We start from the raw sequence: 24406 nt of genomic DNA on the forward strand, positions 1-24406 counted from the left end.
ATGAGTACATAGGACTAACTTCCTCAGGGCAAAAATTAGTGCCCGGGTACCAGAGTAGAGACCAGGGTACCAGAGTAGAGACGGTTGTACACTCCACCTGCCTTATTGGTTTGTTGCGTCTATTGCAACCTTATTTTGTGAGTACCAATTCTCAATCTGATAACCTATTACTGCAATCTAACATACTACACCTTCTGGGCTCCCATTCACTCTATCAATAAAAAACCATACACAAGCAAGCTGACATGCACTAGTTTGGAACAATAAATGGATAATGTGAATGCACTGGTCGCCCCCTCTATATTAACCAGTAACTTGTATATCCAGAGGTAGCGCCACACAGATATCAAACACAATCAATGTCCACTTGGATTTAACACTCTATGTATCAAAGCCGCATATGCTGCTCAGCATAAGTTATTCCTTCAATCTTCAAATTGCTGTCATCTAATTTCAGATACAGAATAGCCTCCACCACACCCTTAAAATAGGACTCATCATCCACTGAGACCCACTGGTGGGTCAGATGCAGCCTTGGGACCATTATTGGGTCATTCCCCACCTCCTTGGCATCTTCCTTATGTCTTTACCGTATAATCCTCATTCAGCATAATACTTTACTAGCTCAATAAAAATACTCAACATAGTGTAAAACCGTCTCACATTTATTGCTTATAAAGTTTTGTATAACGTGCTCTCCCTTTCTCGCTGGCCACGGGCAGGCTTTGCCTAGTGGTTCCACGTGCTGCACCACCAAAGTGCGCACCTCCGCCGGACACCGCTCATGTGGGATGCCAGCCACTCCAGGACCTTTGCGTGTTCAGTCTTGCTTCCATGCTTAGGCTCCGCCCGACATGTTTCATCACCATGTGACTAATCAGGGACCTACATGGTGATGAAATATGTCAGACGGAGCTTAAACACGGAAGCAAGACTGAGCACACAAAGGTCTCGGAGCGGCTGGTGTCTCACATGAGCGGTGTCTGGTGGAGGCATCACACTTCGGTGATGCAGTGGAACCACTAGGCAAATTCCCAGCGAGATGGGGAGAGCCCGTTATAAAAAACTCTCTGCAACTTTACTGAATAGTAAAACGTGAGTGATTTTATAAGCAAAAAATGTGAGACGGTTTTACACTATGTTGAGTATTTTTATTGAGGACACAGTTCCCATTCATTGATCTAAGTTACCATTAGAAAGACCGATTGCTTCTTTCAGAAGCCGCAATCTTTCTAAAGAAAAAAAAGTTTCCCGTCCTCCCTACACTTCCTGTAAGCGAGAGAGCTCGCCTACAGGACTAAAACATCTTTTTTGACTGTGGCCATCTTGTGGCCAAATAGTAAAACTACATCTACATTTTTTTAATAAATACAATTTATTACATTTAAAATTAACTGTTTATCCCCCAAAATACCCAAATAATTTGTTTAATTAAAAAAATGACAATAAAAAACAAAAAAACTAAGCATAAATAGTTACCTAAGAGCCTGAACTTTTTAAATATGCATGTGAAGAGGGAATATTACTATTCTTTTTTTAATTATAAGCTTGTAAATAGTGATGGATGCAAAACTGTAAAAATACACCTTTATTTCCAAATAAAATATTGGCGCCATACATTTTAATCGGGACATAATTTAAATTGTATAATAACCGGGACAAATGGGCAAATAAAATACGTGGGTTTTAGCTATGGTAGCATGTATTTTTTTAAAGGGAACCTAAACTGAGAAGGATATGGATTTTTCCTTTTAAAATAATACCAGTTGCCTTGATCTCCTGCTGATGATCCTGTGTCTCTAATGCTTTCAGCCACAGCCCCTGAAGTCAGACTGGATTAGTTGCATGCTTGTTTCAGGTCTGTGATTCAGCTACTACTGAAGCCAAAGATCAGCAGGACTGCCAGGCAAATGGTATTGTTTAAAAGGAAACATCCATATTCCACTCAATTTAGGTTCCTGTTAAAGCTATAATGGACAAAAACTAATAAATAATGATTTTTCCCCATTAAAATGCATTTAGAAAAAAAATAATTCTTAGCAAAATGTACCACCCAAAGAAAGCCTAATTAGTGTTGGAAAAAACAAGATATAGATCAAGTCATTGTGATAAGTAGAGATAAAGTTGTTGGCGAATGAATGGGAGGTGAAAATTTCTCCGAAGCATACGGTGAAAAATGACTGAAGGCTGAAGTGGTTAAGCAGAGCAGCATATGCGGCTTTGATACATAGACTATTGCATCCAAGTGGGCTTTGTTTGTATTTGATATCTGTGTCGCGCTACCTCTGGATGTGCAAGTCCCATTTACTCTGTGTTTTTTTTTCTTTTTTAAAGTACAGTTCTACTGTATCACACCAACAACTTAAACTGACAAGTGACATGTTGATATAAACATGTGTATGTAATATAAACTTGTGTATGTAAAGTCCTTCTCAGTGCACAAGTGCAGACCCTCTAGACCAGTGGTCCTCAAACTAAGGCCTGCGGGCCGAATGCGGTCCCCTGAGGCTTCTGCACTGGCCCCCAAACACTAAATGTATAACTTATACAGTAGATCTTGCCCACAGCACCTTTAAAGATCGGTGACCCGCATATAGAATAGCAGTGCTGGCATCATCCATCCACATACTGTAGAAGCCAGCAAGCAGTCATTCGCTGGCTTCCAATCAGGTTCATCAGGTCACGCTGCTGTCCAACTGGATGGCAGGCTGTCACCTGGGTATGCTTCACTGTCTGGTGCACAAAGATGTTCTTTGGGGGCCACATGACTGAATGGCTGCTGCTGGGAGGTCTCCTCCGAGCAACATTGGGGGGTGAAATCAATACATAGATTCAATGTAATGTTTTTCAATATCATTTTATGTATGTTCCGGCCCCCCAGCAGTCAGAAGTATGTTGACCTCGGCCTTTGACAGAAAAAGTTTGGGACCCTTACTCTAGACCCTCTCCTTTTTCCTTTTGTATAAAGTGCCACTCGCACATACTGTATAATGAGGCCATATTTATTTTTTGTATGTTTCTCACTAAAAGGGTTTAAAAATAAACATTCAGGTATGCAAATTACAGTTTTTCTGTAGTCTTTAGCATAACCTTCACTGATAACTAATTACATTCATAAAACCCTTTCCTAAAAAAAAGCACTGAGTGAAGGGATGAGATAACATAAAAAGGTCAATAGGTCAGTCATAAAATGTAGACCATCGTACAAAGTACACAGCGCTGGCAAGGTTAAATCAATGTTCACACTATTGGTGGTGCGCGTTCTAAAATCCAATCAAAATTACACAATTATACAAGCTAGATCGCGCTACTGCTTCAGTGAGTCCTTGCTACCATATACATGAATAAATTGTCCATAGACCTATCCGGTACGGTTCCATATATTTCTTCAAGCTAGACTGTGGGCGTTCAATACTGCTTAGGCTTCTGTGCATATACACCTCCACCACACCCTTAAGACTGGGCACTCACCCTTATCCACAGACCCTCTGCCAGATGGGTCTATTGTGCCTTGGGATACTCTTAGGCGATCCCCAGCCTTTACGATCCAAACTTGAAAGGTTAAGCAACTTCTTCACAAAGCATGCACCTCAAAGTAAAAGCACAAAGCCTCTCATAGCGTAAAACCGTTCAACTTGTTTAATAAATGTTAAAAATGCACACTCACATGTCCATAAGATAAAATAGCGCACAGAGTTTTTTAAAATGGGCTCTCCCCCATATGGAGGCCGTCAGGCAGGGCTAGAAGTGGAAACGGACCCCGGAACGTCTCATCCCCCTCGCCGCTGGTCCACCACGCCAATGCACTTCCTCTTTGATGTCTCCGCCCTACTAGTTTCGTCGATGACGACTCATCAGGAGCTGACCATTGAGGAAAGTGATTGTATCTATATATGTCAGTGTGGTCCCTCCCTCCCATACGTCACCTCTGCTTTCCCCAGTGAAAGCGCAACTCACCAGGTGAAGACCAAGGGACGCCGCCCGCTGCCTCCTTCTACGCCAGGACGCTATGCCCGCCCCTTCTGTGACATCACGCGCGAACCTCGCCGGATGCGTGCCACGCCCCCATGACACCTGACGCTCACGTACCAACAGCGCGCATGACTTGCCGCTGCTATGGCAACGCATCCCCCGCTCACCACTTTTGTCCAAAGCACCCGCGTGACGTCCAGGCATGTGGGTTGGGCTTCCTCTTAAAGCTACGAGCCAGGAAAGATAAAAACATATAAAACATCAATTTACCATACGTTGCAGATATTCTTTATTATTATTACATGCCTCTCTCCTTCTGCGCAACTCTATGGGTGCTTCACCATTCAACTTTAAACCATAACTCATACAATGTCATTACGTAAATTTTAACCATGTGTAAATGTGATCCACACTTTAACCCCTCTCAAAAACTCCAGAACCCTCCCAATTGTACCCTACAATATCTAATCCCTCCTTATACTACCCAACACCTTTGTATACATAACACCCAAGTCGCGCAGGTAGCCTCGAGGCATTACACTTATCCCATATACAAATCAGATCAATCTTTACCTAAAGGCATATACACACACATTTTCTTCTTTTACCCAATCACATTTTAAGGACACTAGCTTATTCTGATCACATATTGTCAGGGCTCAATTTTAGTCATTACTTAGAAAGCATATCAGGTCAATATCTGCATTCAACCCTCTAGGTCTCAGGGACCCCATATGGTGTATCCACCATGTTTCCCTCTTAGATACCTCCCTCACTGTGTTCCCCCCTCTCCAATGCTTCTTCACTTTTTCTAATCCACAAAATGACAGCAATGCTGGGTTTGACTGGTGCGCTTCTCTAAAATGGGCTGACACTGTGTGTCCCACCAGACCCCTCGCCACATTACGCAGATGTTCACCTATGCGTTCTTTGAGGGGCCTGGTGGTCCTCCCCACATACTGTAACCCACATGGGCACCACACAAGATATACCACATTTTTATCATTACAGGAAATAAACTGTCTGATTTTTGTTGTTCTCCCATTGGCCTGACTAACCACCTGGGTGGTCCTTATAGTTGAAGCTTCCCTGCATCCTTTACATCGTCTGCAGGGAAAGAACCCTGGCTGTTGCCACCCCTGGAGGGTAGGGCCCTTATTAGGGCCTCCCACACAGCTAGGTGCCAGTATATACCTTAAATTAGGACTTTTTCTATAGATAAATTTGGGTGCATTAGGCAGTATAGTTTTTAATTCATTATCTGCTCTCAATATATGCCAATATTTAGACACTATTTTCTGCATGGATATATACTGATTACTATAATCGGAAATAAATGCCATTTCAAATTTGTCATTATTTTGCCTATCACCACCGTGACCCGTGATTAGTGTATTTCTATCCATTTCTCTAACTTTGTGCAACTCTTCTTCCAAAAATTGCCCATCATACCCTTAGACTCACATTAACTTTCTTATGAGGGTGTTACAATATGCCATGGAAAGAAACTATTTCTGGCATGCAGGGGAATTTTATAAACAGCACAGGGGATGCGCCATGGGGGCGGGCTTTGCCCCTAGTCTGGTGAACCTGTTTATGGGTTTATGGGAAGAAGAGGTGTTGGCCAGTAGGGAAGCACGTGGTGTGGTGATATGGAAAAGATACATTGATGATTTATTCATTATTTGGGGGGGCACCAGGGAAAGTTTGATCACTTTTTTTGAATTCTTGAACAGGAATGATTTAAACATTAGATTGACCTTTGAGGCCAATGAGAATGAAGTGAATTTTTTGGATCTTACAGTACAGGTGGTGGAGGGTTCACTAGCTACTAAGAATCACTTTAAGAGTACAGACCGCAATGGATACATATCAGTCAAAAGCGGTCATTACCCTAACTGGATTAAAAATGTGCCTCGGGGACAATTCACACGACTTAGACGAAATTGCACTAATATAGGGGAATTTGAGTCTCAATGTGGCACTCTTGTAGCTAGATTTAAGGAAAAAGGGTATGATGGGCAATTTTTGGAAGAAGAGTTGCACAAAGTTAGAGAAATGGATAGAAATACACTAATCACGGGTCACGGTGGTGATAGGCAAAATAATGACAAATTTGAAATGGCATTTATTTCCGATTATAGTAATCAGTATATATCCATGCAGAAAATAGTGTCTAAATATTGGCATATATTGAGAGCAGATAATGAATTAAAAACTATACTGCTTGCACCCAAATTTATCTATAGTAAAAGTCCTAATTTAAGGAATATACTGGCACCTAGCTGGGGGGGGGCATAGCGTCCTGGCGTAGAAGGAGGAGGCGGGCGGCGTCCCTTGGTCTTCACCTGGTGATTTGTGTTTTCACTGGGGAAGGCAGAGGTGACGTATGGGAGGGAGGGACCACACTGACGTATATAGATACAATCACTTTCCTCAATGGTCAGCTCCTGATGAGTCGTCATCGACGAAACTAGTAGGGCGGAGACATCAAAGAGGAAGTGCATTGGTGTGGTGGACCAGCGGCGAGGGGGATGAGACGTTCCGGGGTCCGTTTCCACTTCTAGCCCTGCCTGACGGCCACCATATGGGGGAGAGCCCATTTTAAAAAACTCTGTGCGCTATTTTATCTTATGGACATGTGAGTGTGCATTTTTAACATTTATTAAACAAGTTGAACGGTTGTACGCTATGAAAGGCTTTGTGCTTTTACTTTGAGGTGCATGCTTTGTGAAGAAGTTGCTTTACCTTTCAAGTTTGGATCGTAAGGCTGGGGATCGCCTAAGAGTATCCCAAGGCGCAATAGACCCATCTGGCAGAGGGTCTGTGGATAAGGGTGAGTGCCCAGTCTTAAGGGTGTGGTGGAGGTGTATATGCACAGAAGCCTAAGCAGTATTGAACGCCCACAGTCTAGCTTGAAGAAATATATGGAACTGTACCGGATAGGTCTATGGACAATTGATTCATGTATATGGTAGCAAGGACTCACTGAAGCAGTAGCGCGATCTAGCTTGTATAATTGTATAAAATGTAGACCACATACATTGAAATGAAACCGAAAGCCCAATATAGTGTAGTATGTACTGCAAAATGAAGGGTATGTGACAGAGTACAATAGATATACTCACAAGGCAGGGTTACCTCTAAGGCAACCACTGTACAGGCAGGTGAGGAGATTGTCCTGTCCCCACTCAGGAATAAAAAGTCGCTATCTATAGATAGGAGAAATTGTGGTATCCCCCTCCACCAAGGGTGGCTGTATATACAGTAGCTATGTAGAAAAAATAGAGACACCAAAAGGATAATAAAATCACAATGATAAAAAATTTAAAAATGGACAGTCATTCAATGTATGTCACAATGATAACAAGTTTAAAAATGCTTTGATATATTTGATAAAAATGCTAGGATATATTTGCTTAAATCAAACATGAACTGATAATTACCTGATTAAGATAAACATCTATCCTCCTACTCATAAAAATGACCCTTTTAGAATCTCCCTGTTATATTTTCAATTTGAAAGCTAAAAAAGTAGGTTTAATGTTTTATTTTCTAAGCTGAATAACAGTCATTCAATGTACAGTATGTTACAATGATAAAACGTTTGAAAATGCTTTGGAGGCAGTGGTGGACTTACCTCCTGCAAGCAGACAATAGAAACTGTCAATTTAAGTAAATACAAATTTTATTGGCATACTCCAAAGGGGGCTTACACAGGAATAAACCTGCTTCCTAAGGCAATAACATATAGGAGGCGGAGCACACAACAGCATCAAGTCCGGGTGACACCAGGTACCTCTGTCAAGTCAGAGGCCCCTGGTGTCATGCAGACTTGATGCTGTTGTGTGCTCCTATATGGTATTGCCCGAGGAAGCAGGTTTATTCCTGTGAAACGCATTGCAGCCCCCCTTGGAGTATGCCAATAAAATTTGTATCTACTTAAATTGACAGTTTCTATTGTCTGCTTGCAGGAGGTAAGTCCACCACTGCCTCCAAAGCATTTTCAAACTTTTTATCATTGTAACATACTGTACATTGAATGACTGTTATTCAGCTTAGAAAATAAAACATTAAACCTACTTTTTTAGCTTTCAAATTGAAAATATAACAGGGAGATTCTAAAAGGGTCATTTTTTATGAGTAGGAGGATAGATGTTTATCTTAATCAGGTAATTATCAGTTCATGTTTGATTTAAGCAAATATATCCTATGGGATGTTTTAATAATTATTAAAGTTACTGCATGTGACATACTGAAAACTAGAAAACAACTACTGAATGAGTTCCTGTGTGCATTAGTCCCCAAAGAGTTTGTTGTCAATATTCCAATTAATTAACGTTACTGAAATGTATAAATAGTGAGCATCAGCGTGCCTATTGGGGAAAGTAAGAATCCCATTACTGATTGTTGCTTCAACAATCAGCTTTAACAATTAGTTCAGAAGATACTATATGTTCAGGTAATGGTAAATCAACTTTGTTGGAGCTTCATGTGCTGTCAAAGCAGGAATAAGGCCCGGTTTACATTAGCGTTCGCTATCCGGATTTTCCAGATCTGATCCGGACCGCATACTGTACAAATGGAACGTACGTTCCGCATAGCAATGTAAAGTCTATGCGGACGTTCACACGCGTCCGTTCCGTACGTACCGGAGCCGGATTGGATCCGGACTCCGGACTCTTTTCCAACATGCGCTATTTTTTGGGTCCGGATCTCCGGCCCACGCACCCGGACCGGAGCCGGACCTGAGCCTGACAGCACCATCCGGAACACAGAAACCAATGGGAAACGGAAGGCACAGAACACACTGCCTACAAAAACCTGACGTTCTACCCCACTTCCTATGCGTATCCAAGCGGCCATTTCGGATGGGGACACATGGGTCAAGCATGTCTGGAGTGGAGCAGCAGTGACAGACGTGCTGGAGCTGTTTGGCAGAATGTCGGAGGTGGAGGTGAGGCCTACAGCGGAGGAACCTGATTCTACAGGTGCACCAGGTGCACCTTCTGCTGACCCCAACATTTTTTTCTTAAAATTTCGCTATTTTTTGCCCACGGATCCGGATGGCAGCCTGATGCATGCCTGATGCAAACGGAAGAGATCCGGATCGGATCCCGATCGGAACCGTACGGTTCCGATCCTGATCAGGTCCTGATCCGATCAGGATCCGGTCCGTTTGCATGGCAAAACGCAAGTGTGAACGGGGCCTAATAACTTCAGAGGTAGAAAGAAAGTGTGCAGATGAATTTGCATTTTCATCAAATATAATCTGCTGTTGCTAGAGAATGTTCAACAATGCATTCTTGATGCAGCCTTAACCAAGTAAGTAGTACTATTACCTACCCTTTACCACTTTCCTTATTTGGGATGCATTACACTAGACAGCCTACCTTTTTTGTTTACCTAAACTTTCCTTTCTTTGTACATATATATCCATTGTCCTCATCAGCTCCTCCTCAGGTTCCCTTTTTTCTCTTCCCAAACATCCCTTTTTTGTAAATTTTAACCGCTGTCCTCACCAGCTTCTTTTTATTTGATCCATAGCACTGTGAATCATGCTTTTTGGTTTTACACTTTCATGTGTTCTTCAGAGACTGCCAATATATCGAGATCTTTACTGGAGTATAAAAGGGCACTGCACACATGTTTGGCCTATTTTAGTTTTGGCTGAAGAGTCCCATCAAAACCTTAGTGAGAGTCTTAACTCTACAACATTTCTACATCCCTATGCCTGCATAGTGCATGCAGTTCCATTTCTTGAAATTACAAGCACAGGCCTAGTCTTTGTCAAAATTTTGACTTATTAAGATCACTCTTTATTAGTCATATTTGGGAGGAGAATTAAGGAAATATAGGTAAAAAACAATCTATGAAAAGCCTTTCCAAGCACCCTTTTTAATCATAGGTATAGCAATTATGTATGGGCATCTTTAAGGATCCAACCAGGCAAGAACAATTGGTGGGCGTTGTACACACAGACTGATTGTCTGTTTAAACTACAACAATAGTGTAGCCTGTCAGTCAAGCCTAATTGATGGATGTCAGGTAGAGAACACTGAATTACCAATTATTCTGCACACAAACACCCCTTATTTTTCCTCTAGCTCAATTTCAGTTTTGTAAATAACAGATCAGGGTAAGGGGTGCATTAAAAGGGGTAGAATTCTTGTTTAGAATTCATTGAATCCATATTTGTGCAAGACAACTGGAACCATATAACTCACACCTGGCGTCACGGATGTAGACGGCCACAACTATGTCACTGACATAGATTCATGGCCAGTCTCTCCCAATCATCATTCCTCTTTATGGGGTGGTGTATAGTGAGCTGCTCCATTGGATTGCATTCGGCATGCATACAGTAATCACCACATCAGTAATAGTAGAGATCATATGAAGTATTTTTGGTGCTATTGCTTTTTTTAATACTTGTTTATGCTTTTTACTGTCCTAGGTCTCATTCGTCTTCTGATTACAGCATTTTACAGAGGACAGTAAAAAGCATAAAAAAGTGTAAAAACCCATACCAATGAAAAGACTTCAAAATATTCTGTACTACTGCTGATGACGATTACTGTATGCATGCAGCATGTCTAATGCAGTCCTGAGAAGAAGCAGCTCAGTATATATGTTACGGCCAGAACCCGAAGTTTGGCCAGAACTAGAAGTGGCCGGCCACTTCGGGTTCTGGCCGGCCAATGCGCGAACTGGCCGCTGCGCTGCGGCCAATGTGAGAAATGAAACAATTCCTGTAAGGTTTAATGTGATGTTGCGGCCGCAGCGCAGCGGGCAAAATGTATCACACATCTTTACTTTATTCAATGGCATTAAGCCGCCCGGCTTTTTCCTCTGCCTCTCTCTCCTCCCCCCCCCCCCCCCGCCTCTCTCTCCCCTTCTCTTATGGGCAGCCGGGCGGGGACACGCGTGTCCAGGAGAGTCGTTCCTCGCGGCAGGAGAGCAGAGCGGGGAGGCTGCAGACATTGCTTCTGCCAGCACCCGCTCTGCAAGAACGGCAGGATACCCCTGCCGCGACGAACGACTCCGGAGGGACACGCGTGTCCCCGCCCGGCTGTGCCCATAAGAGAAGGAGAGAGAGAGAGGCGGGGGGGGGAGGAGAGAGAGGCGGGGGGAGGAGGAGAGAGAGGCAGAGGAAAAAGCCGGGCGGCTTAATGCCATTGAATAAAGTAAAGATGTGTGATACATTTTGCCCGCTGCGCTGCGGCCGCAACATCACATTAAACCTTACAGGAATTGTTTCATTTCTCACATTGGCCGCAGCGCAGCGGCCAGTTCGCGCATTGGCCGGCCAGAACCCGAAGTGGCCGGCCACTTCTAGTTCTGGCCAAACTTCGGGTTCTGGCCGTAACATATACACGACATGACCATCTCATAAAGAGAAACAATGTTGGATAGACTGGCCACGAATCCATGCACTTGCTAAAAACAAACAACCCCACATCACCCTAATCATCAGAAGACTCAGAATGAAGGACAGGCTGGCGGACTGAACTGACTGACAGACAACAAGCGACTGGAATAACTGACAGAACTGTGACCAATACTGGGGCTTCCAGGAGGTGAGTGTGACAGGGTGGGCAGTGGGGGAAAGAGAGGGAAAAGTTGCGAAAGACTGACAGATAAAAGGTGGTAAAAAGGAGAGAGAATGCCTATGGATAAAACATAACATGACAGGTGCCTGGACTCACTGAAACACACTGCTGGGCTGTGGGCTGGCTCTGTCCTCTGTGTGTCACTCTCTGATTCCCTCGGAGACATGCTGGCTCCTCTGTGTCTCTTCTCCCCCCCCCCTCCTGTCAGCGTATGGCTTACTGCTCTCTGTGTAGTAGCTGAGACACGCTCCGGTGCTTACAGACTCTTGTCCTTCCTTCTCACTTGAATCTGTCTCCTCTCTTGAAATTTTGCGCTGGCCAGTGACGTATACCATGACAGACAGTGCCGGGGAGGAATCAGGAGGAGAGGTGGCACTTCCTGTCTGTAACAAGAAACAGTAGCAAGTGTGGGCGGGCGGCTGTTAAAATACTTTGTTTCACAGGCCCTCCTGCATCCAAGAAGTGTACTGCACACTGCACACAGCGGCAGCACATGAAAACGGGGACTGTGGGCAAAAAGCAGGTCAGGCACATAGCGCTCATCATGACCAGCGCTCATTGGCTGGAGCCTTTCCAGCCTCTGCCTCGGCCCGGCCCTGGGTAGGGAAAGCATTATCTAGGTCTGTGTTCTTGTTTCTCACTGACTAGTTGCTGAAAGCACCCCAAATAGCCATTTTGAGGTCTAGTACATCGGTCTCCTGTGTTTTTTTGTGTGTGTGACACTCCACAGCCCACTGACACCTACAGCTGTGCACACTACTGCTATTTGTTGCCACATTAGGTTGCAGGCACAGAGTACCACTCCAGTGCATTATTTTTCACTGTATTCTTATAGTACTATTGCATTTTTTTCTGTGTGTGACACTCTACAGCCAACTGACTTCCAGAGCTGTGCACACTACTGTTATTGTGACCACGTTATGTTGCAGGCACAGAGTACCACTCCAGTACATTATTTGTAGGAATGTAATGTGATTTCTGCCCTTTAGTGATTAAAACATGACTGCATCAACTCTGTAATTTTTGATGGGACTTTTGGCATGGATCCCCCTTCGGCATGCCACAGTCCAGGTGTTACGCAGAACGCAGAACATTTCTATTGCACTTTTCTTCTGGCGGACTCAAAGCACCAGAGCTGCAGTCACTAGGTCTCCTACTGAATAGGCCTACTGAATAGGCCACAAGCCTTGATGAAGAGGGACCCTGCGAGGCCCCCAAAACAATTGTCGGTGTACTCGTGGATATAATGGCTCAATAAAAGAGCGTGCTTGATTATGAAGACGGTGTGCTGGTATACTTGAAGCTCCTACTGAATAGGTGCTGGCTTACTGAACAGGAGGAGCCAAGATTCAAACCGTGTCAGAGGCAGAGTCCTTAAAGTGAATGTTTACCATTTAAAAAATAAAAAAGTCGGATACTCACTTAAGGAGAGGGAAGGCTCGGTCCTAATGAGCCTTCCCTCTCCTCTCCCGGTACCGGTCCCTCGCAGGATCCCCCGTGGCAGTATTCGACCAGTTCGGTCAAATACTGCCACTTCCGCATGCCGAAGGATACTTTCGGAAGCACTCGGGCTCCCGATGACGTGGCCGCTCCATACTACGCATGCGCGAGCGCACTCTATGACGCGCTCGCGCATACGTAGTATGGAGCGGCCCGTCTTCTGGAGCGCGAGTGCTCCCAAAGACCTCCGAAGTCCCTGCGGCGGCGGACGCGAACGGGGGAGCCAGCGCAGCACCGAGGGCACCGGGCGAGGAGAGGGAAGGCTCATTAGGACCGAGCCTTCCCTCTCCTTAGGTGAGTATCTGACTTTTTTATTTTTAATGTGGTACCCATTGGCTTTAACCATTACACTATCCAGCCACTGGAACAAGTTTTGCATCACTTTTTATGGCCAGAAACAGTGTTTGTAGGTTTTAAAATTTGCCTGCCCGTTGAAGTCTATGGCGGTTCGCTGAGTTCGTTTGTTCATTAACATTTGCGGAAGTTTGCATTCTTAGTTTCACCAAAATTGATGTTCAGGCAATCTCTATTTTATAGTTCTGTGTAATTTTCATAATAAATGTCTTCACATTGAAAAATATCAACGAATGTATTGGGCCCTATCCAACTCCCTTTTTCTCCTAACTTTTTTAGAGATAATCTTTTTTTTAGAGATAATCTTTAAACTTCTGTTTAAAATATTGTGTGTATGGAGAGAGAAGGCGAGGCCAGCACTGCAGTTAGGGTTCTTTATTGTTGCAAAGAAAGACACTTTCAGTTATGTTGCAGCCAGGTGTCAAAGCAGGGGGACACAGACCTGGCGCCCACTTAACCTGCTTTGACACCTGGCTGCAACATAACTGTAAGTGTCTTTCTTTGCAACAATAAAGAACCCTAACTGCAGTGCTGGCCTCGCCTTCTCTCTCCATACACACAAAATTTGCTACTTGACCTCTGCCGGAGCACGCAGTTTAGAGGGACCCACATCCTTACAGCTTACAATACAGCACAGCCCAGCCCGGCCTCCTGTTGCAATCTCAGCTGAGTGCTGGAACTCCACTTTCTCTTTGTTTACACCAATTCTGTTTAAAATAACTTCTGCATTTAGCAATTGAAAATTTGAAGCACCAAACAGAAGGTGAAAAAATACTGTCAAAATTATTCTGAGTATTTACTTGCTTGCTGGTAGCTTAAAAGGCATTTCATTTATAATGTGAAAATATCACCTAGAAGAAAACTTATGAGAAAAATTAAATGGATCGAGCCCATTGCGTTTTACTACTACCCCCCTAGTAAAGTTCTTTTTATTTTTTTCAATATACTGTTTATTTACAGTATATGTTTTGATGGTGGAATTTATTTATTATGTGAGCATGAATGGATGTTTTTGTCGGTATTTATTTATCTTTCTTGTAAGTAATTATTTTTCTTTTTATGTTTGTTAGATATCCATAACATGAGCCATGGAACGAGTAAACAAAACAACGGTGAAAGAATTTATTCTGCTGGCCTTTTCTAGTTTCCAGCAGTTCCAGATCTTATTTTTCATTGTTATATTATTAATGTATATGATAAGCATTATGGGCAACTTTTTTATCATCATTCTTGTTAAAACAGGTCCTTCACTCCACAGTCCAATGTATTTTTTTATATGCATTTTTGCAGCCTTAGAAATCTCTTTTGTATGTGTTACTATTCCCAAACTGCTTGCCAATTTGATTTCGGCTAGTAGACTAATTTCTTTCATTAACTGCTTTGTGCAATTATATGTCTTTAATGCACTCGGGATGACAGAATGTTGTTTACTTTCTGCAATGGCCTTTGACAGAAATTTAGCAATTAACCATCCATTAAGATATTCCACAATTATGAACGATGTATTGTGTATTGCTTTAGTGACTCTACCTTTTACAATCGGTTTTGTTATTACTTTTATTCTTACAGTCTTCACAGCAGAATTGGATTTCTGTGGACCCAATCAGATCAATCATTTTTTGTGTGACTTTGCTCCATTACAAAGTTTGGCTTGCTCTAACCCCTTAATAAGTATCTTAGTCACTAATGTTGCAGCTATTGTGGTAGGTTTGACTCCTTTCATGCTCATTATTGGGTTTTACCTCCACATAATCATCACAATCACCAAAATAAAAAGTGCAGAGGGTAAACTCAAAGCCTTCTCCACGTGTTCCTCTCATCTCACTGTTGCCTGCCTCTTCTACACTTCAGTCATCATAGTATACGTGAAGCCAAAGGGTAGTCAGTATGACATGTTTCTTGCTCTTATGTACACTGTTGTTATTCCTATGTTAAATCCTTTTATTTATACTTTAAGAAATAAGGATGTGAAGGAGGCATTTCACAAATTCAGCTGTTTTCCAAAAAAAAATTGTTATTGAGTAAAACATTCAAAAACACTGTCAAAATATAAAGGTCATACTTCTTATTACATGTTAAAGCAAACTTGTTGGGGGAAAAAAGAAAAGTTAGATACTAACCTCAGTAGAGGGAAGCTTTTAGATAATCCAATGGCTTGTACAATCCTTCTCCTCCCCATCACTGCTTGCCAAGACCCTCTTCTTCTTTGCATTTGTGCTCCTCCCTTCCTCCCTCCTCCCTTCCTCCCTCCTCCCTTCCTCCCTTCCTCCCTCTCTCACTCTCTCCTCCCTTCCTTCCTCCTTCCTTCCTCCCTTCCTCACTCTCTCACTCTCTCCTCCCTCCTCCCTTCCTCCCTCCCTCACTCTCACTCTCTCCTCCCTTCCTCCCTCCTACCTCCTCCCTTCCTCCCTTCCTCCCTCCCTCTCTCACTCTCTCCTCCCTTCCTCCCTCCTCCCTTCCTCCCTCCCTCCCTCTCTCACTCTCTCCTCCCTTCCTCCCTCCTCCCTCCTTCCTTCCTCCCTAAGTGTGGCTGCACTGCATGGGAGCAAGTACGCCCTGCACCTGTGCAGTAGCATAGAGCCACTCATGCAAAGAGGTAAAATCTGTGCACAGGGGCTGTAGCTACAAATCATGGTGCCACCCGCAAAACTTTGATGGGGCTCCTTAATCTTTACAACCCTTCCTTTGCCTCTTCTTGGCTCTCACAGCCTGGGGGGCATCTTACAAGGGTCATAAAACAAATGTGGCTATCAGAATTTTCACACCCATAACATGTAAACACAAAAACACCTGATCTAAAGAATCAGAGAAAGGGAAGGTTAATAGTTTGGGTCTCCTCACACTTCTGGGCCCCCTGCAGGGGCTGCTCCCCTTATTTACACCAGTAGCTGTGCACAAGCGGCTAAGTACTTCTGTGTGGGTGCAAACTGTACTTGTGGCTGTGCTCAAAAATGAAAATGAAAAAATGACCACTAGAACAAGCTCTTGTTGAATATCTTTAGATGGTCCCAACACTGGATCGATGGGGTCAAAGAGGGTGGGAAAGCCTCCGGACTATCCAGAGGCTTCACACTACTGAGGGAAGTATTCAGTTTTACTTCTTCTTTCACTTCAGATACCCTTTAACAACATAATGACTGCTCCACGCCAATTGGCGTGGATGCGGCGGCAGTGGGGGGTGTGTTTTGCAGGAGCTCGGCTCCGCCATCAGTCTCCCAGTGGCGATCGCTGGTAGGAGATGTTAGACAGCAAAACCACCATCTATTTACTCCATACAGCGCTGCAAACTGAGGCAGCGCTGTACTGGGGACAGCTGTGTGACACGGCTGTCTCCCTGGCAGGCTCAGGGGTGATCAGCTGTCATAGGCTAATGCCTATGTTGCCTATCACAGTGATTGGCTGGCGGGGGGAGGGAGGGACGAAATGTAGTAAAAAAAAAAAGCAAAATATATTTTAAAATAAAAGAAATAAATATTTGTATAAAAATAAATAAACATCCCAGCTGGGATCAGAGCCCAGAGCCCACCAACAGAGAGCTCTGTTGGTGGGTAGAAAAGGGAATCACTTGTGTGCTGAGTTGTGCGGCCCTGCAGCAAGCCCTTAAAGATGCAGTGGCCTTAATTGTAAAAAATAGCCTGGTCACTAGGAGGGTTTAAGACGGTCTTAAACCCCCCTAGTGACCAGGCTATTTTTTACAGTGGTTAAAGAAACTCCTTATGTTGTTCATAATCTAAATATCAACTAGGAATAGGTCTTGAAAATGCCAATTACACCGTTATAAAATTCTTAGTGACTCAGGAGTTATCAGCTGCAGATGTTTTTAATAATTCCCAAATTGACTACTCTTTGACTAGGTGAATGATACTTAGGTTAAAGTTAGTGATGATTGTAATCAGCTATTTACAATTACGCGAAATTACACGTACATTTTTGCAATTACGCCTGTACATAATTACAAAATGCTAATTCAATTGACTTCGCATAATCGTTCATAATTATGCATGAATTTACACATAATTTAGTAGCGACTTTGGTGGTGAATAGCAAAGCCCCCCATACACACTATTGCTACATATGCTAAGGAGAATAGTGGGTACAAGTTAAAAAATAATTCTTCAAAAAGCCCTTGTAGTTTTTGAGGAAATCGATTTTAAAAATGCAAAGAAGAATGGTTTAAAACTCACAAAAATGACAGTGTTTGTAAAAGATTTTCTAAAAAACTACAAGGGCTTTTTGAACAATTCTTTTTGTAATTTGTACACACTCTTCGCCGCCAAAGTCGGCACAAACTTACACGTAAATTACTCATCAATTCATGCGTAATTACGAATGCTTACAATTACATATGGAATTAATTATGCTGTCCCCCCTAAATTTTGATTACGATGCATAATTGCGAATTACTATGCGTAAATATGCATAAGCGTAATTTCTGCTCATCACTAGTTAAAGTACATAAAGTACTTCGAACTCAGCCTGCCGGGCAGAGCTCGGCAGGTTCCCACTATGGCTGACTATCCAGCAGAGGGTGCTCTCATACTGGGCGCATATACAGAGCAGCAACCCCAGCACTTACCACCATAAAGCCTCACTGAACCAGGGGGGCGAGGCCATACCACGCTCTCTCAAACAAAGCATCAGCAGCCAGCCCAGCCGAGACCACCAACACAGGCTGACAAAAGGCCAAATAAAAGGGACTATAGAAAGCTGCAAGGAATGATACATAGAGTAATGGAGAAGTGGCATAAAAAATCCCAGAAACTCACCATCTACCAATCACTGCAGAGAGAGTACACAATGGCTCTGTATCTGGAGAGGCTACACCACCACAAAGACAGACAGACCTTGAGCCTGTACCGTCTGATGCCCACAACCTGGAGATAGAGACAGGGCGACGCAGAAAGAGATGGAAGCCCCGGGAGGAGAGACTTTGCAGGCAATGTGACCAGGGGGTCCTGGAGGATGAGGCCCACTTTCTACTACACTGCAGCAAATATACACCTTTGAGGACTGCCCACTAACAGATACTATACGCCCACATCCCAGATTTCACCTCCACAGATGAGGAGAGGAAACTCTACATTCTACTGGGGGAAGAGGAAAAAACTGTGCAAATAGCTGCCCGATATGTGACTGCCAGTGGTGCTCATCCGGATTCCGGATATCCGGGTAACCCAGATATCCAAACTGTAGGTTTGGTTAGGGATTAAGGAATAGCATTACTGTGTAATTGTGTAGTTAGTACTGTAGTACTGCTGCAGTCAGTGCTAGTAGTTGTTAGAGTAGTAGTACTACTGTGTTAGCTTACTACAGAACTGCTGTGCTGCTGAGCAGTGCCAGTGTGACAGTTAGTGTGCACTAGTGTCTTCTCCTCTGCTGTCTGACTGTCACTCGGCACTTGGCACTTGTCACGTGACATGTGCCAAGTGCCACGTGACACGTGCCAAGTGCCACGTGACACGTGCCAAGTACCACGTGACACGTGCCAAGTGCCACGTGCCAAGTGCCACGTCCTGCATGCTCCTGGCACACATTACACCTGCTGCTGCTGCTGCATTGCCCTGCTCCTGCTGCCTGTGCAGCTCCCACCGCCAGGGTGCCACAGGCCACTGATACCACCTATATTTAACCCAAAACACCATTGCTGCGTAATTTTTTGGAGGTGTCTTGGCTGAAAATTGTCATGTCCCAGTTGTGCGGTTGGACTTTGGACACAATGTAGGCTGCACGACCGCTGTCTGGAACCTAGGCCTGATGTTAATTGACAGCCATTATTTTTAACTCTTTTTAGGGGTGGGGGCGGGGTTAAGTCTCCACATCATCAATTAGTTTTCCCCTTTAAAAAATAATGATGATACATGCCTCATTTACCCTAAAAACCGTTTTTAAAGCAATTTAAATGCCCCTTCCGGTTTTTCTATCCAGATATCTGAATACGGCGGGATACGCCGGATACTGAGGTCGGATATCCGATCCGGATCAGAAAATTTTGAAATCGAATATCCGACCCGGATCGGATATCTGGGTATCCGGATCCGAATCGGATCCGGATTTTGAAAAGGGGTATCCAAGCAGCACTGGTCACTGCCTGCCACCAACTGAGAGGAACATGATACCACATGGACTGTATACTCCTCTCCCCTATGGACAATATATATATATATACCCCCCTCCCCTATGGACTGTATATTTCAGGCCCCCATACCATCCCTTACATCCTCCACACCCCTATGGACTGTATATATATACCTGCCACCCATGTTGTTAATGTTTTGTTTTGCTTTGGCAATGCTAAATGTATTTGGTCCTATTTGGGCTTTTTTTGGATTTGGATTTATTACGATGCTCAGCAAGCCTACTTAACTTCTGGGGAAAAAAATACAGTCATTGCAGTAACAGGGCAATAATCTTTGATTTCCAAACCAGCCCTCAAGTTCCACCAAAAGTGGTGGCTTTGTGGATATTCACACAGTTTTTTTATTTCCGATTGCAGAGACACCAACTACCTCTTTTGTGCACATAGAAGGTTACCTCAAATCATGGACAGATGGTTGGACTAGAAGACATATTTGGGAAACACAGTGACAAAGCATTTTTTTTTACAATCATTAAAGCCAGATTTCAAGAAAAACATGAATTATGCAATATAATTACTGTACACAAACTAATTCAAGTTTGACGAATTTGAGTAGAGCATTGTGATGTTCTTATTTAAAGCAGATCTCTGGGAAGGACTTTTGGAAGGAATGGCTGCTTTTTTTTGTTCCTTAAAAAGCACATAAACCTTGGTGGCTGAATGACATTATTGTTTTGTGTAGTTGTGCAATCATGGTGTTATAATCCTTTCCTTTACCTCTTTTTCTCTTGAAATGGACAACTGTGTTACGGACCTATACACTGTCGCAATGCCTCCTGGAAGGGCTATGGCCTATCGTACTACTTACGTTCCATCCTGCTGGCAATGCATTGACTGTTATTTCCCTGTTCCTGCATAAAAAGGGGGCTTGACATGGACTGCCTTGTGGGAAAGTTTGGGCCAAAGTAAGGAGCATGTTTAGGAAAGCAAACTATGTTTCTAAAACTTTTATAGCTAGGCTTTGGGAAAAAGACAAGAGTTCTTAAAAAAATAGTGGGATTTTGTTTTTAATTAGTTGTAATTGAATTTCAGGTTTTTTTTAATTAAATCTGTAAAAGGCTTAAAATAGTTTGAAAACAAATTGCTATTTCAAATAGCTTGTTGCATATTATACTACTATACTATCATCATTACACTCCATGTATCCTACCAATGAATTTTTTTTCAACAGGCTAAACAGGAAATGCACAGTTAAGGCCTTCATTATGCAGGACACTACTTTAGGTTCTTCATGGGGACCCCACCGCCCCCAGGCCAAATGAAAAATGTCCTCTCATATGCCACTTTTTTTTTTTTAATTAATTCAGCTGTTACTTTGGTGGAATTGAGTTTCTAGTTTGAGGCAAAAGTAATTTCAAAAAGTTTTTCGTCTATTATGGAATATTAACCTCACAGTAGCATGGTGAAAACTGAGACTAGGCAAGCAGCATATCACACCTGCAACAGCACTTTAAAGTTCTGCGTATGCATCTCTATCACAAATCACCATACCATGCAAGGCTACAGCTACCAGCCTGGTAAGTATGGATGATTTGCTGCATTTCACTAAATCAGCAGAAAATACTTCTGTATTAATGCATTAACCATATCACTCCCAGCCAACGGAGGATGATGGAGGTAGCGTGCAGCCGGGCATGCATGTCAAAGAGCGATTGAGCCAATGTACCAGGCCATACGGTCTGGGACCGGAGTGGCCCGAGGAGATGGTGAGGGACCAAATGGCCTAAAGGTGGACGGAGGATGTCCCAGGCAAGTATAAATCCTGGTCAGTATTCATCTCAGGTTTCCTTTAATAAGGAAAATATCTGTTTTGCAAATACACTGCTGATGCCTAGGTCTACAAGCACTCAGAATGGGCAGTCAATAAAGCATATGTATTCAGCTTCCTGAATTGTGAGTCACTTTGTAGCATGAACTCTAAGTTTAAACATGGAAAGGAAACTCCAATGGTAATGTAACTTCCTCTTGCAGCATCTGATGTCAATCCAAGCATGCTCTGCTCTATTCCTATCAGTAACCTTTTTTGTAGGGACTACATACTGATGGATCCCTGCATACATTGTTTCAGATAGGGGGGTACAATTTGTTTCCCGATTTTGGCGTGTCTTCTGTGAACTAGTGGACATCAAGTTGTCCTTCTTGTCTGGGTTTCATCCCGAGACCAATGGACAGACAGAGAGGACTTATCAGTTGTTAGAACAGTACCTTCATTGCTTTGTGTCAGATTGTTAAAGAGAATCTGTATTGTTAAAATCACACAAAAGTAAACATACCAGTGCGTTAGGGGACATCTCCTATTACCCTCTGACACAATTTCGCCGCTCCTCGCCGCATTAAAAGTGGTTAAAAACAGTTTTAAAAAGTTTGTTCATAAACAAACAAAATGGCCACCAAAACAGGAAGTAGGTTGATGTACAGTATGTCCACACATAGAAAATACATCCATACACAAGCAGGCTGTATACAGCCTTCCTTTTGAATCTCAAGAGATCATTTGTGTGTTTCTTTCCCCCTGCAGCTATCTTCCACTGAAGTGTCAGGCTGCTCTTTTCTTCCTGCAGACAGCTCTGCCTGTATGTAATTCCTCAGTATGTGAAAGCCCAGCCAGCTCAGAGAAGGATTTATCCAGCTTGTAAAAGATAATAGAGCAGAGAGAAGCTGCTCTAATCTAAATAACACTCAGGCAGTGTGCAGAGAGGGGCCAGAAGGGGGAGTTCATAGCAGAACCACAACACTGAAGAACTTGGCAGCCTTCCAGACACAGGCCGACAAGTCTGACAAGAGAGAGATAAGTTGATTTATTACAGAGATGGTGATAGTAGAACGTGCTGCAGTAAGCCAGAGCACATTAGAATAGCTTTTGGAACTTGTAGTATGATAAAAAACAGGATGCAATTTTTGTTACGGAGTCTCTTTAAGAGTCATGGTCAGAATTTTTGTCATTCGCTGAGTTCGCCTTTAATAACTTGCTTAATACCTCCACCAATTGTCTCCATTTTGGGTAGTTACTGGTCAAAACCCCTAATTCACATGCTTTTTGGCTACCAACTCCTCTTTTCCGGTTTTAGAGGAGTGGAGCACTCATGTCCAACAAATCTGGCCACAAGTACAGCAAAATTTGAAAGAGGCAGTATCCCATCAGAAACTGTATGCCGATGCCCACAGAGCTCCAGAGTATGAGTTTTCTCCAGGGGATCTGGTGTGGGTATCTACTCGTAATATCCCATTATGTCAGCCTTCGGTCAAGCTGGGGCCTAAATTTATTGGTCCCTATCCCTTACAGGAAAAAATTAATGATGTGGTTTATAAAGTGACACTTCCCCAGTCGATGAGAGGGGTCAAGTCAATTCATGTCTCCCTGCTGAAACCTGCCGCTAATACCATCATACCATCAGCTCCTCCTCCTGTTGAGGTAGATGGAGAAATGGAATATGAGGTAGAGAAGATTTTGGACTCTAGAAGAGTTTGAGGGTCTTTACAGTATCTTGTAGACTGGAAGGGATATGGTCCTGAGGAAAGATGCTGGATTCCAGCACGTAAAATTCATGCTGACAGCTTGATTAATGAGTTTCATCTGAAATTTCCTGATAAGCCCAGTAATGAGTGTTCGGAGACCACTCCTCGGGGGAAGGGGGGTAATGTAACACCCTTACCTTCCAGCGGTAGGTCCCGCGGCATCTCCGGCGTGGTCCAGGCGAGCGGCGAGACTTCACAGCAGGCATCCTCTGGCAGCATCCACAGCATCCCTCTGGCGGTGTCTTCCGAGTCACACACGACCCGAAGGTCGCATCGCGCACGCGTGAGTCTGAGTGGGCCTTATAGGCTCAGGAGGAGGGTTTAGGCGGCCAGCAGGGGGATGGCCTTGTGACATCACTCAGAGAGGGAGTGACTGCTAATCTTTGAGATTGTATATAAGGCAAGTGTCTTTCACTGGCCTTGATACTAATCAGTTCGCTGGTTCTTGGCCTAGCTAGCTTCCTCTGAGTTACATCCATATATTGTGTAGACGCACAATATATATGTACTCTAGTTAGTCAGTCGTGTCTTGTTTGATTATTGATAGCTGTAATTGTAATTATTCGTAATATCCTCCTGATATTATAGAAGTAACATCTTATTGTATATTTACCTGTGTACCGACCTCTTGCTTGTTTCCTGACCTTGCTCTAGTCTAGTCCTTCTGTACCGCAGCCATCTGATTGCGTTAACGACTGGGCCTGTCCCTGACTCTGTTATTGCCTGATCCTTGCTATACAACTGACATCTGATACCTGTTACTGACCCTGCTTGTATTTGACCATGTTTTTGCCTTACGACTTTTGTACCTCGATACCTAGACTTGTGCACAAGCTCTCACCTGTCTGAAACTATACTTTACCGTTATTGTATTATATCTGTAAGATATCTCGTCACGCACCAGCGTGATAGTGTGTCTTACTTATGTGCCTGCAACTAATTTCATGCTGAGTTTCCTACGAAATAAAATATCTGTTCTCATCATACCATCTGTATCACAATTTCTTTGCTCTTCCGCTCATTGCAGATATAGTAACTCTTTCTGACTTAGGATGTGTGTTTGGGTAATTGTCAGGGGCTAGAATCCTAAAAGATCCAGAGCACCAAGGAAAATGGTAGCAGAAAAAATGAGTTTAGCTATGCTGTGGGCATAGCCAACTGTAATTCAAAAGGGCTCTGAGTTTTTTTTCTAAAGACACAGTTAGGCAAAGTGATCTTAAAGGTGATTAGACAAAGTTTCCCCCCAAAACCCACACATAATACAAGGCAGCATTTTCCCCACAAACCCCCACACAACAATACAGTGTTTCCACCA

General features: G+C 43.3%; 1 protein-coding gene across 1 annotated transcript in view; it reads left to right on the top strand.

Annotated features, from left to right (window-relative positions):
* The first annotated feature begins 14527 nt into the window (after positions 1 to 14527).
* LOC137533507 (olfactory receptor 6N1-like) overlaps positions 14528 to 24406 on the top strand; it is a 32853-nt gene continuing 22974 nt past the window's right edge. The window contains exon 1 of the mRNA XM_068254883.1: positions 14528 to 15406. Coding sequence (XP_068110984.1) covers positions 14528 to 15406 — 879 coding nt within the window. The remainder of the gene's footprint in view (positions 15407 to 24406) is intronic.

The sequence above is a fragment of the Hyperolius riggenbachi genome, chromosome 9 (genome assembly GCF_040937935.1).
Source record: "Hyperolius riggenbachi isolate aHypRig1 chromosome 9, aHypRig1.pri, whole genome shotgun sequence".
NCBI lineage: Eukaryota > Metazoa > Chordata > Amphibia > Anura > Hyperoliidae > Hyperolius > Hyperolius riggenbachi.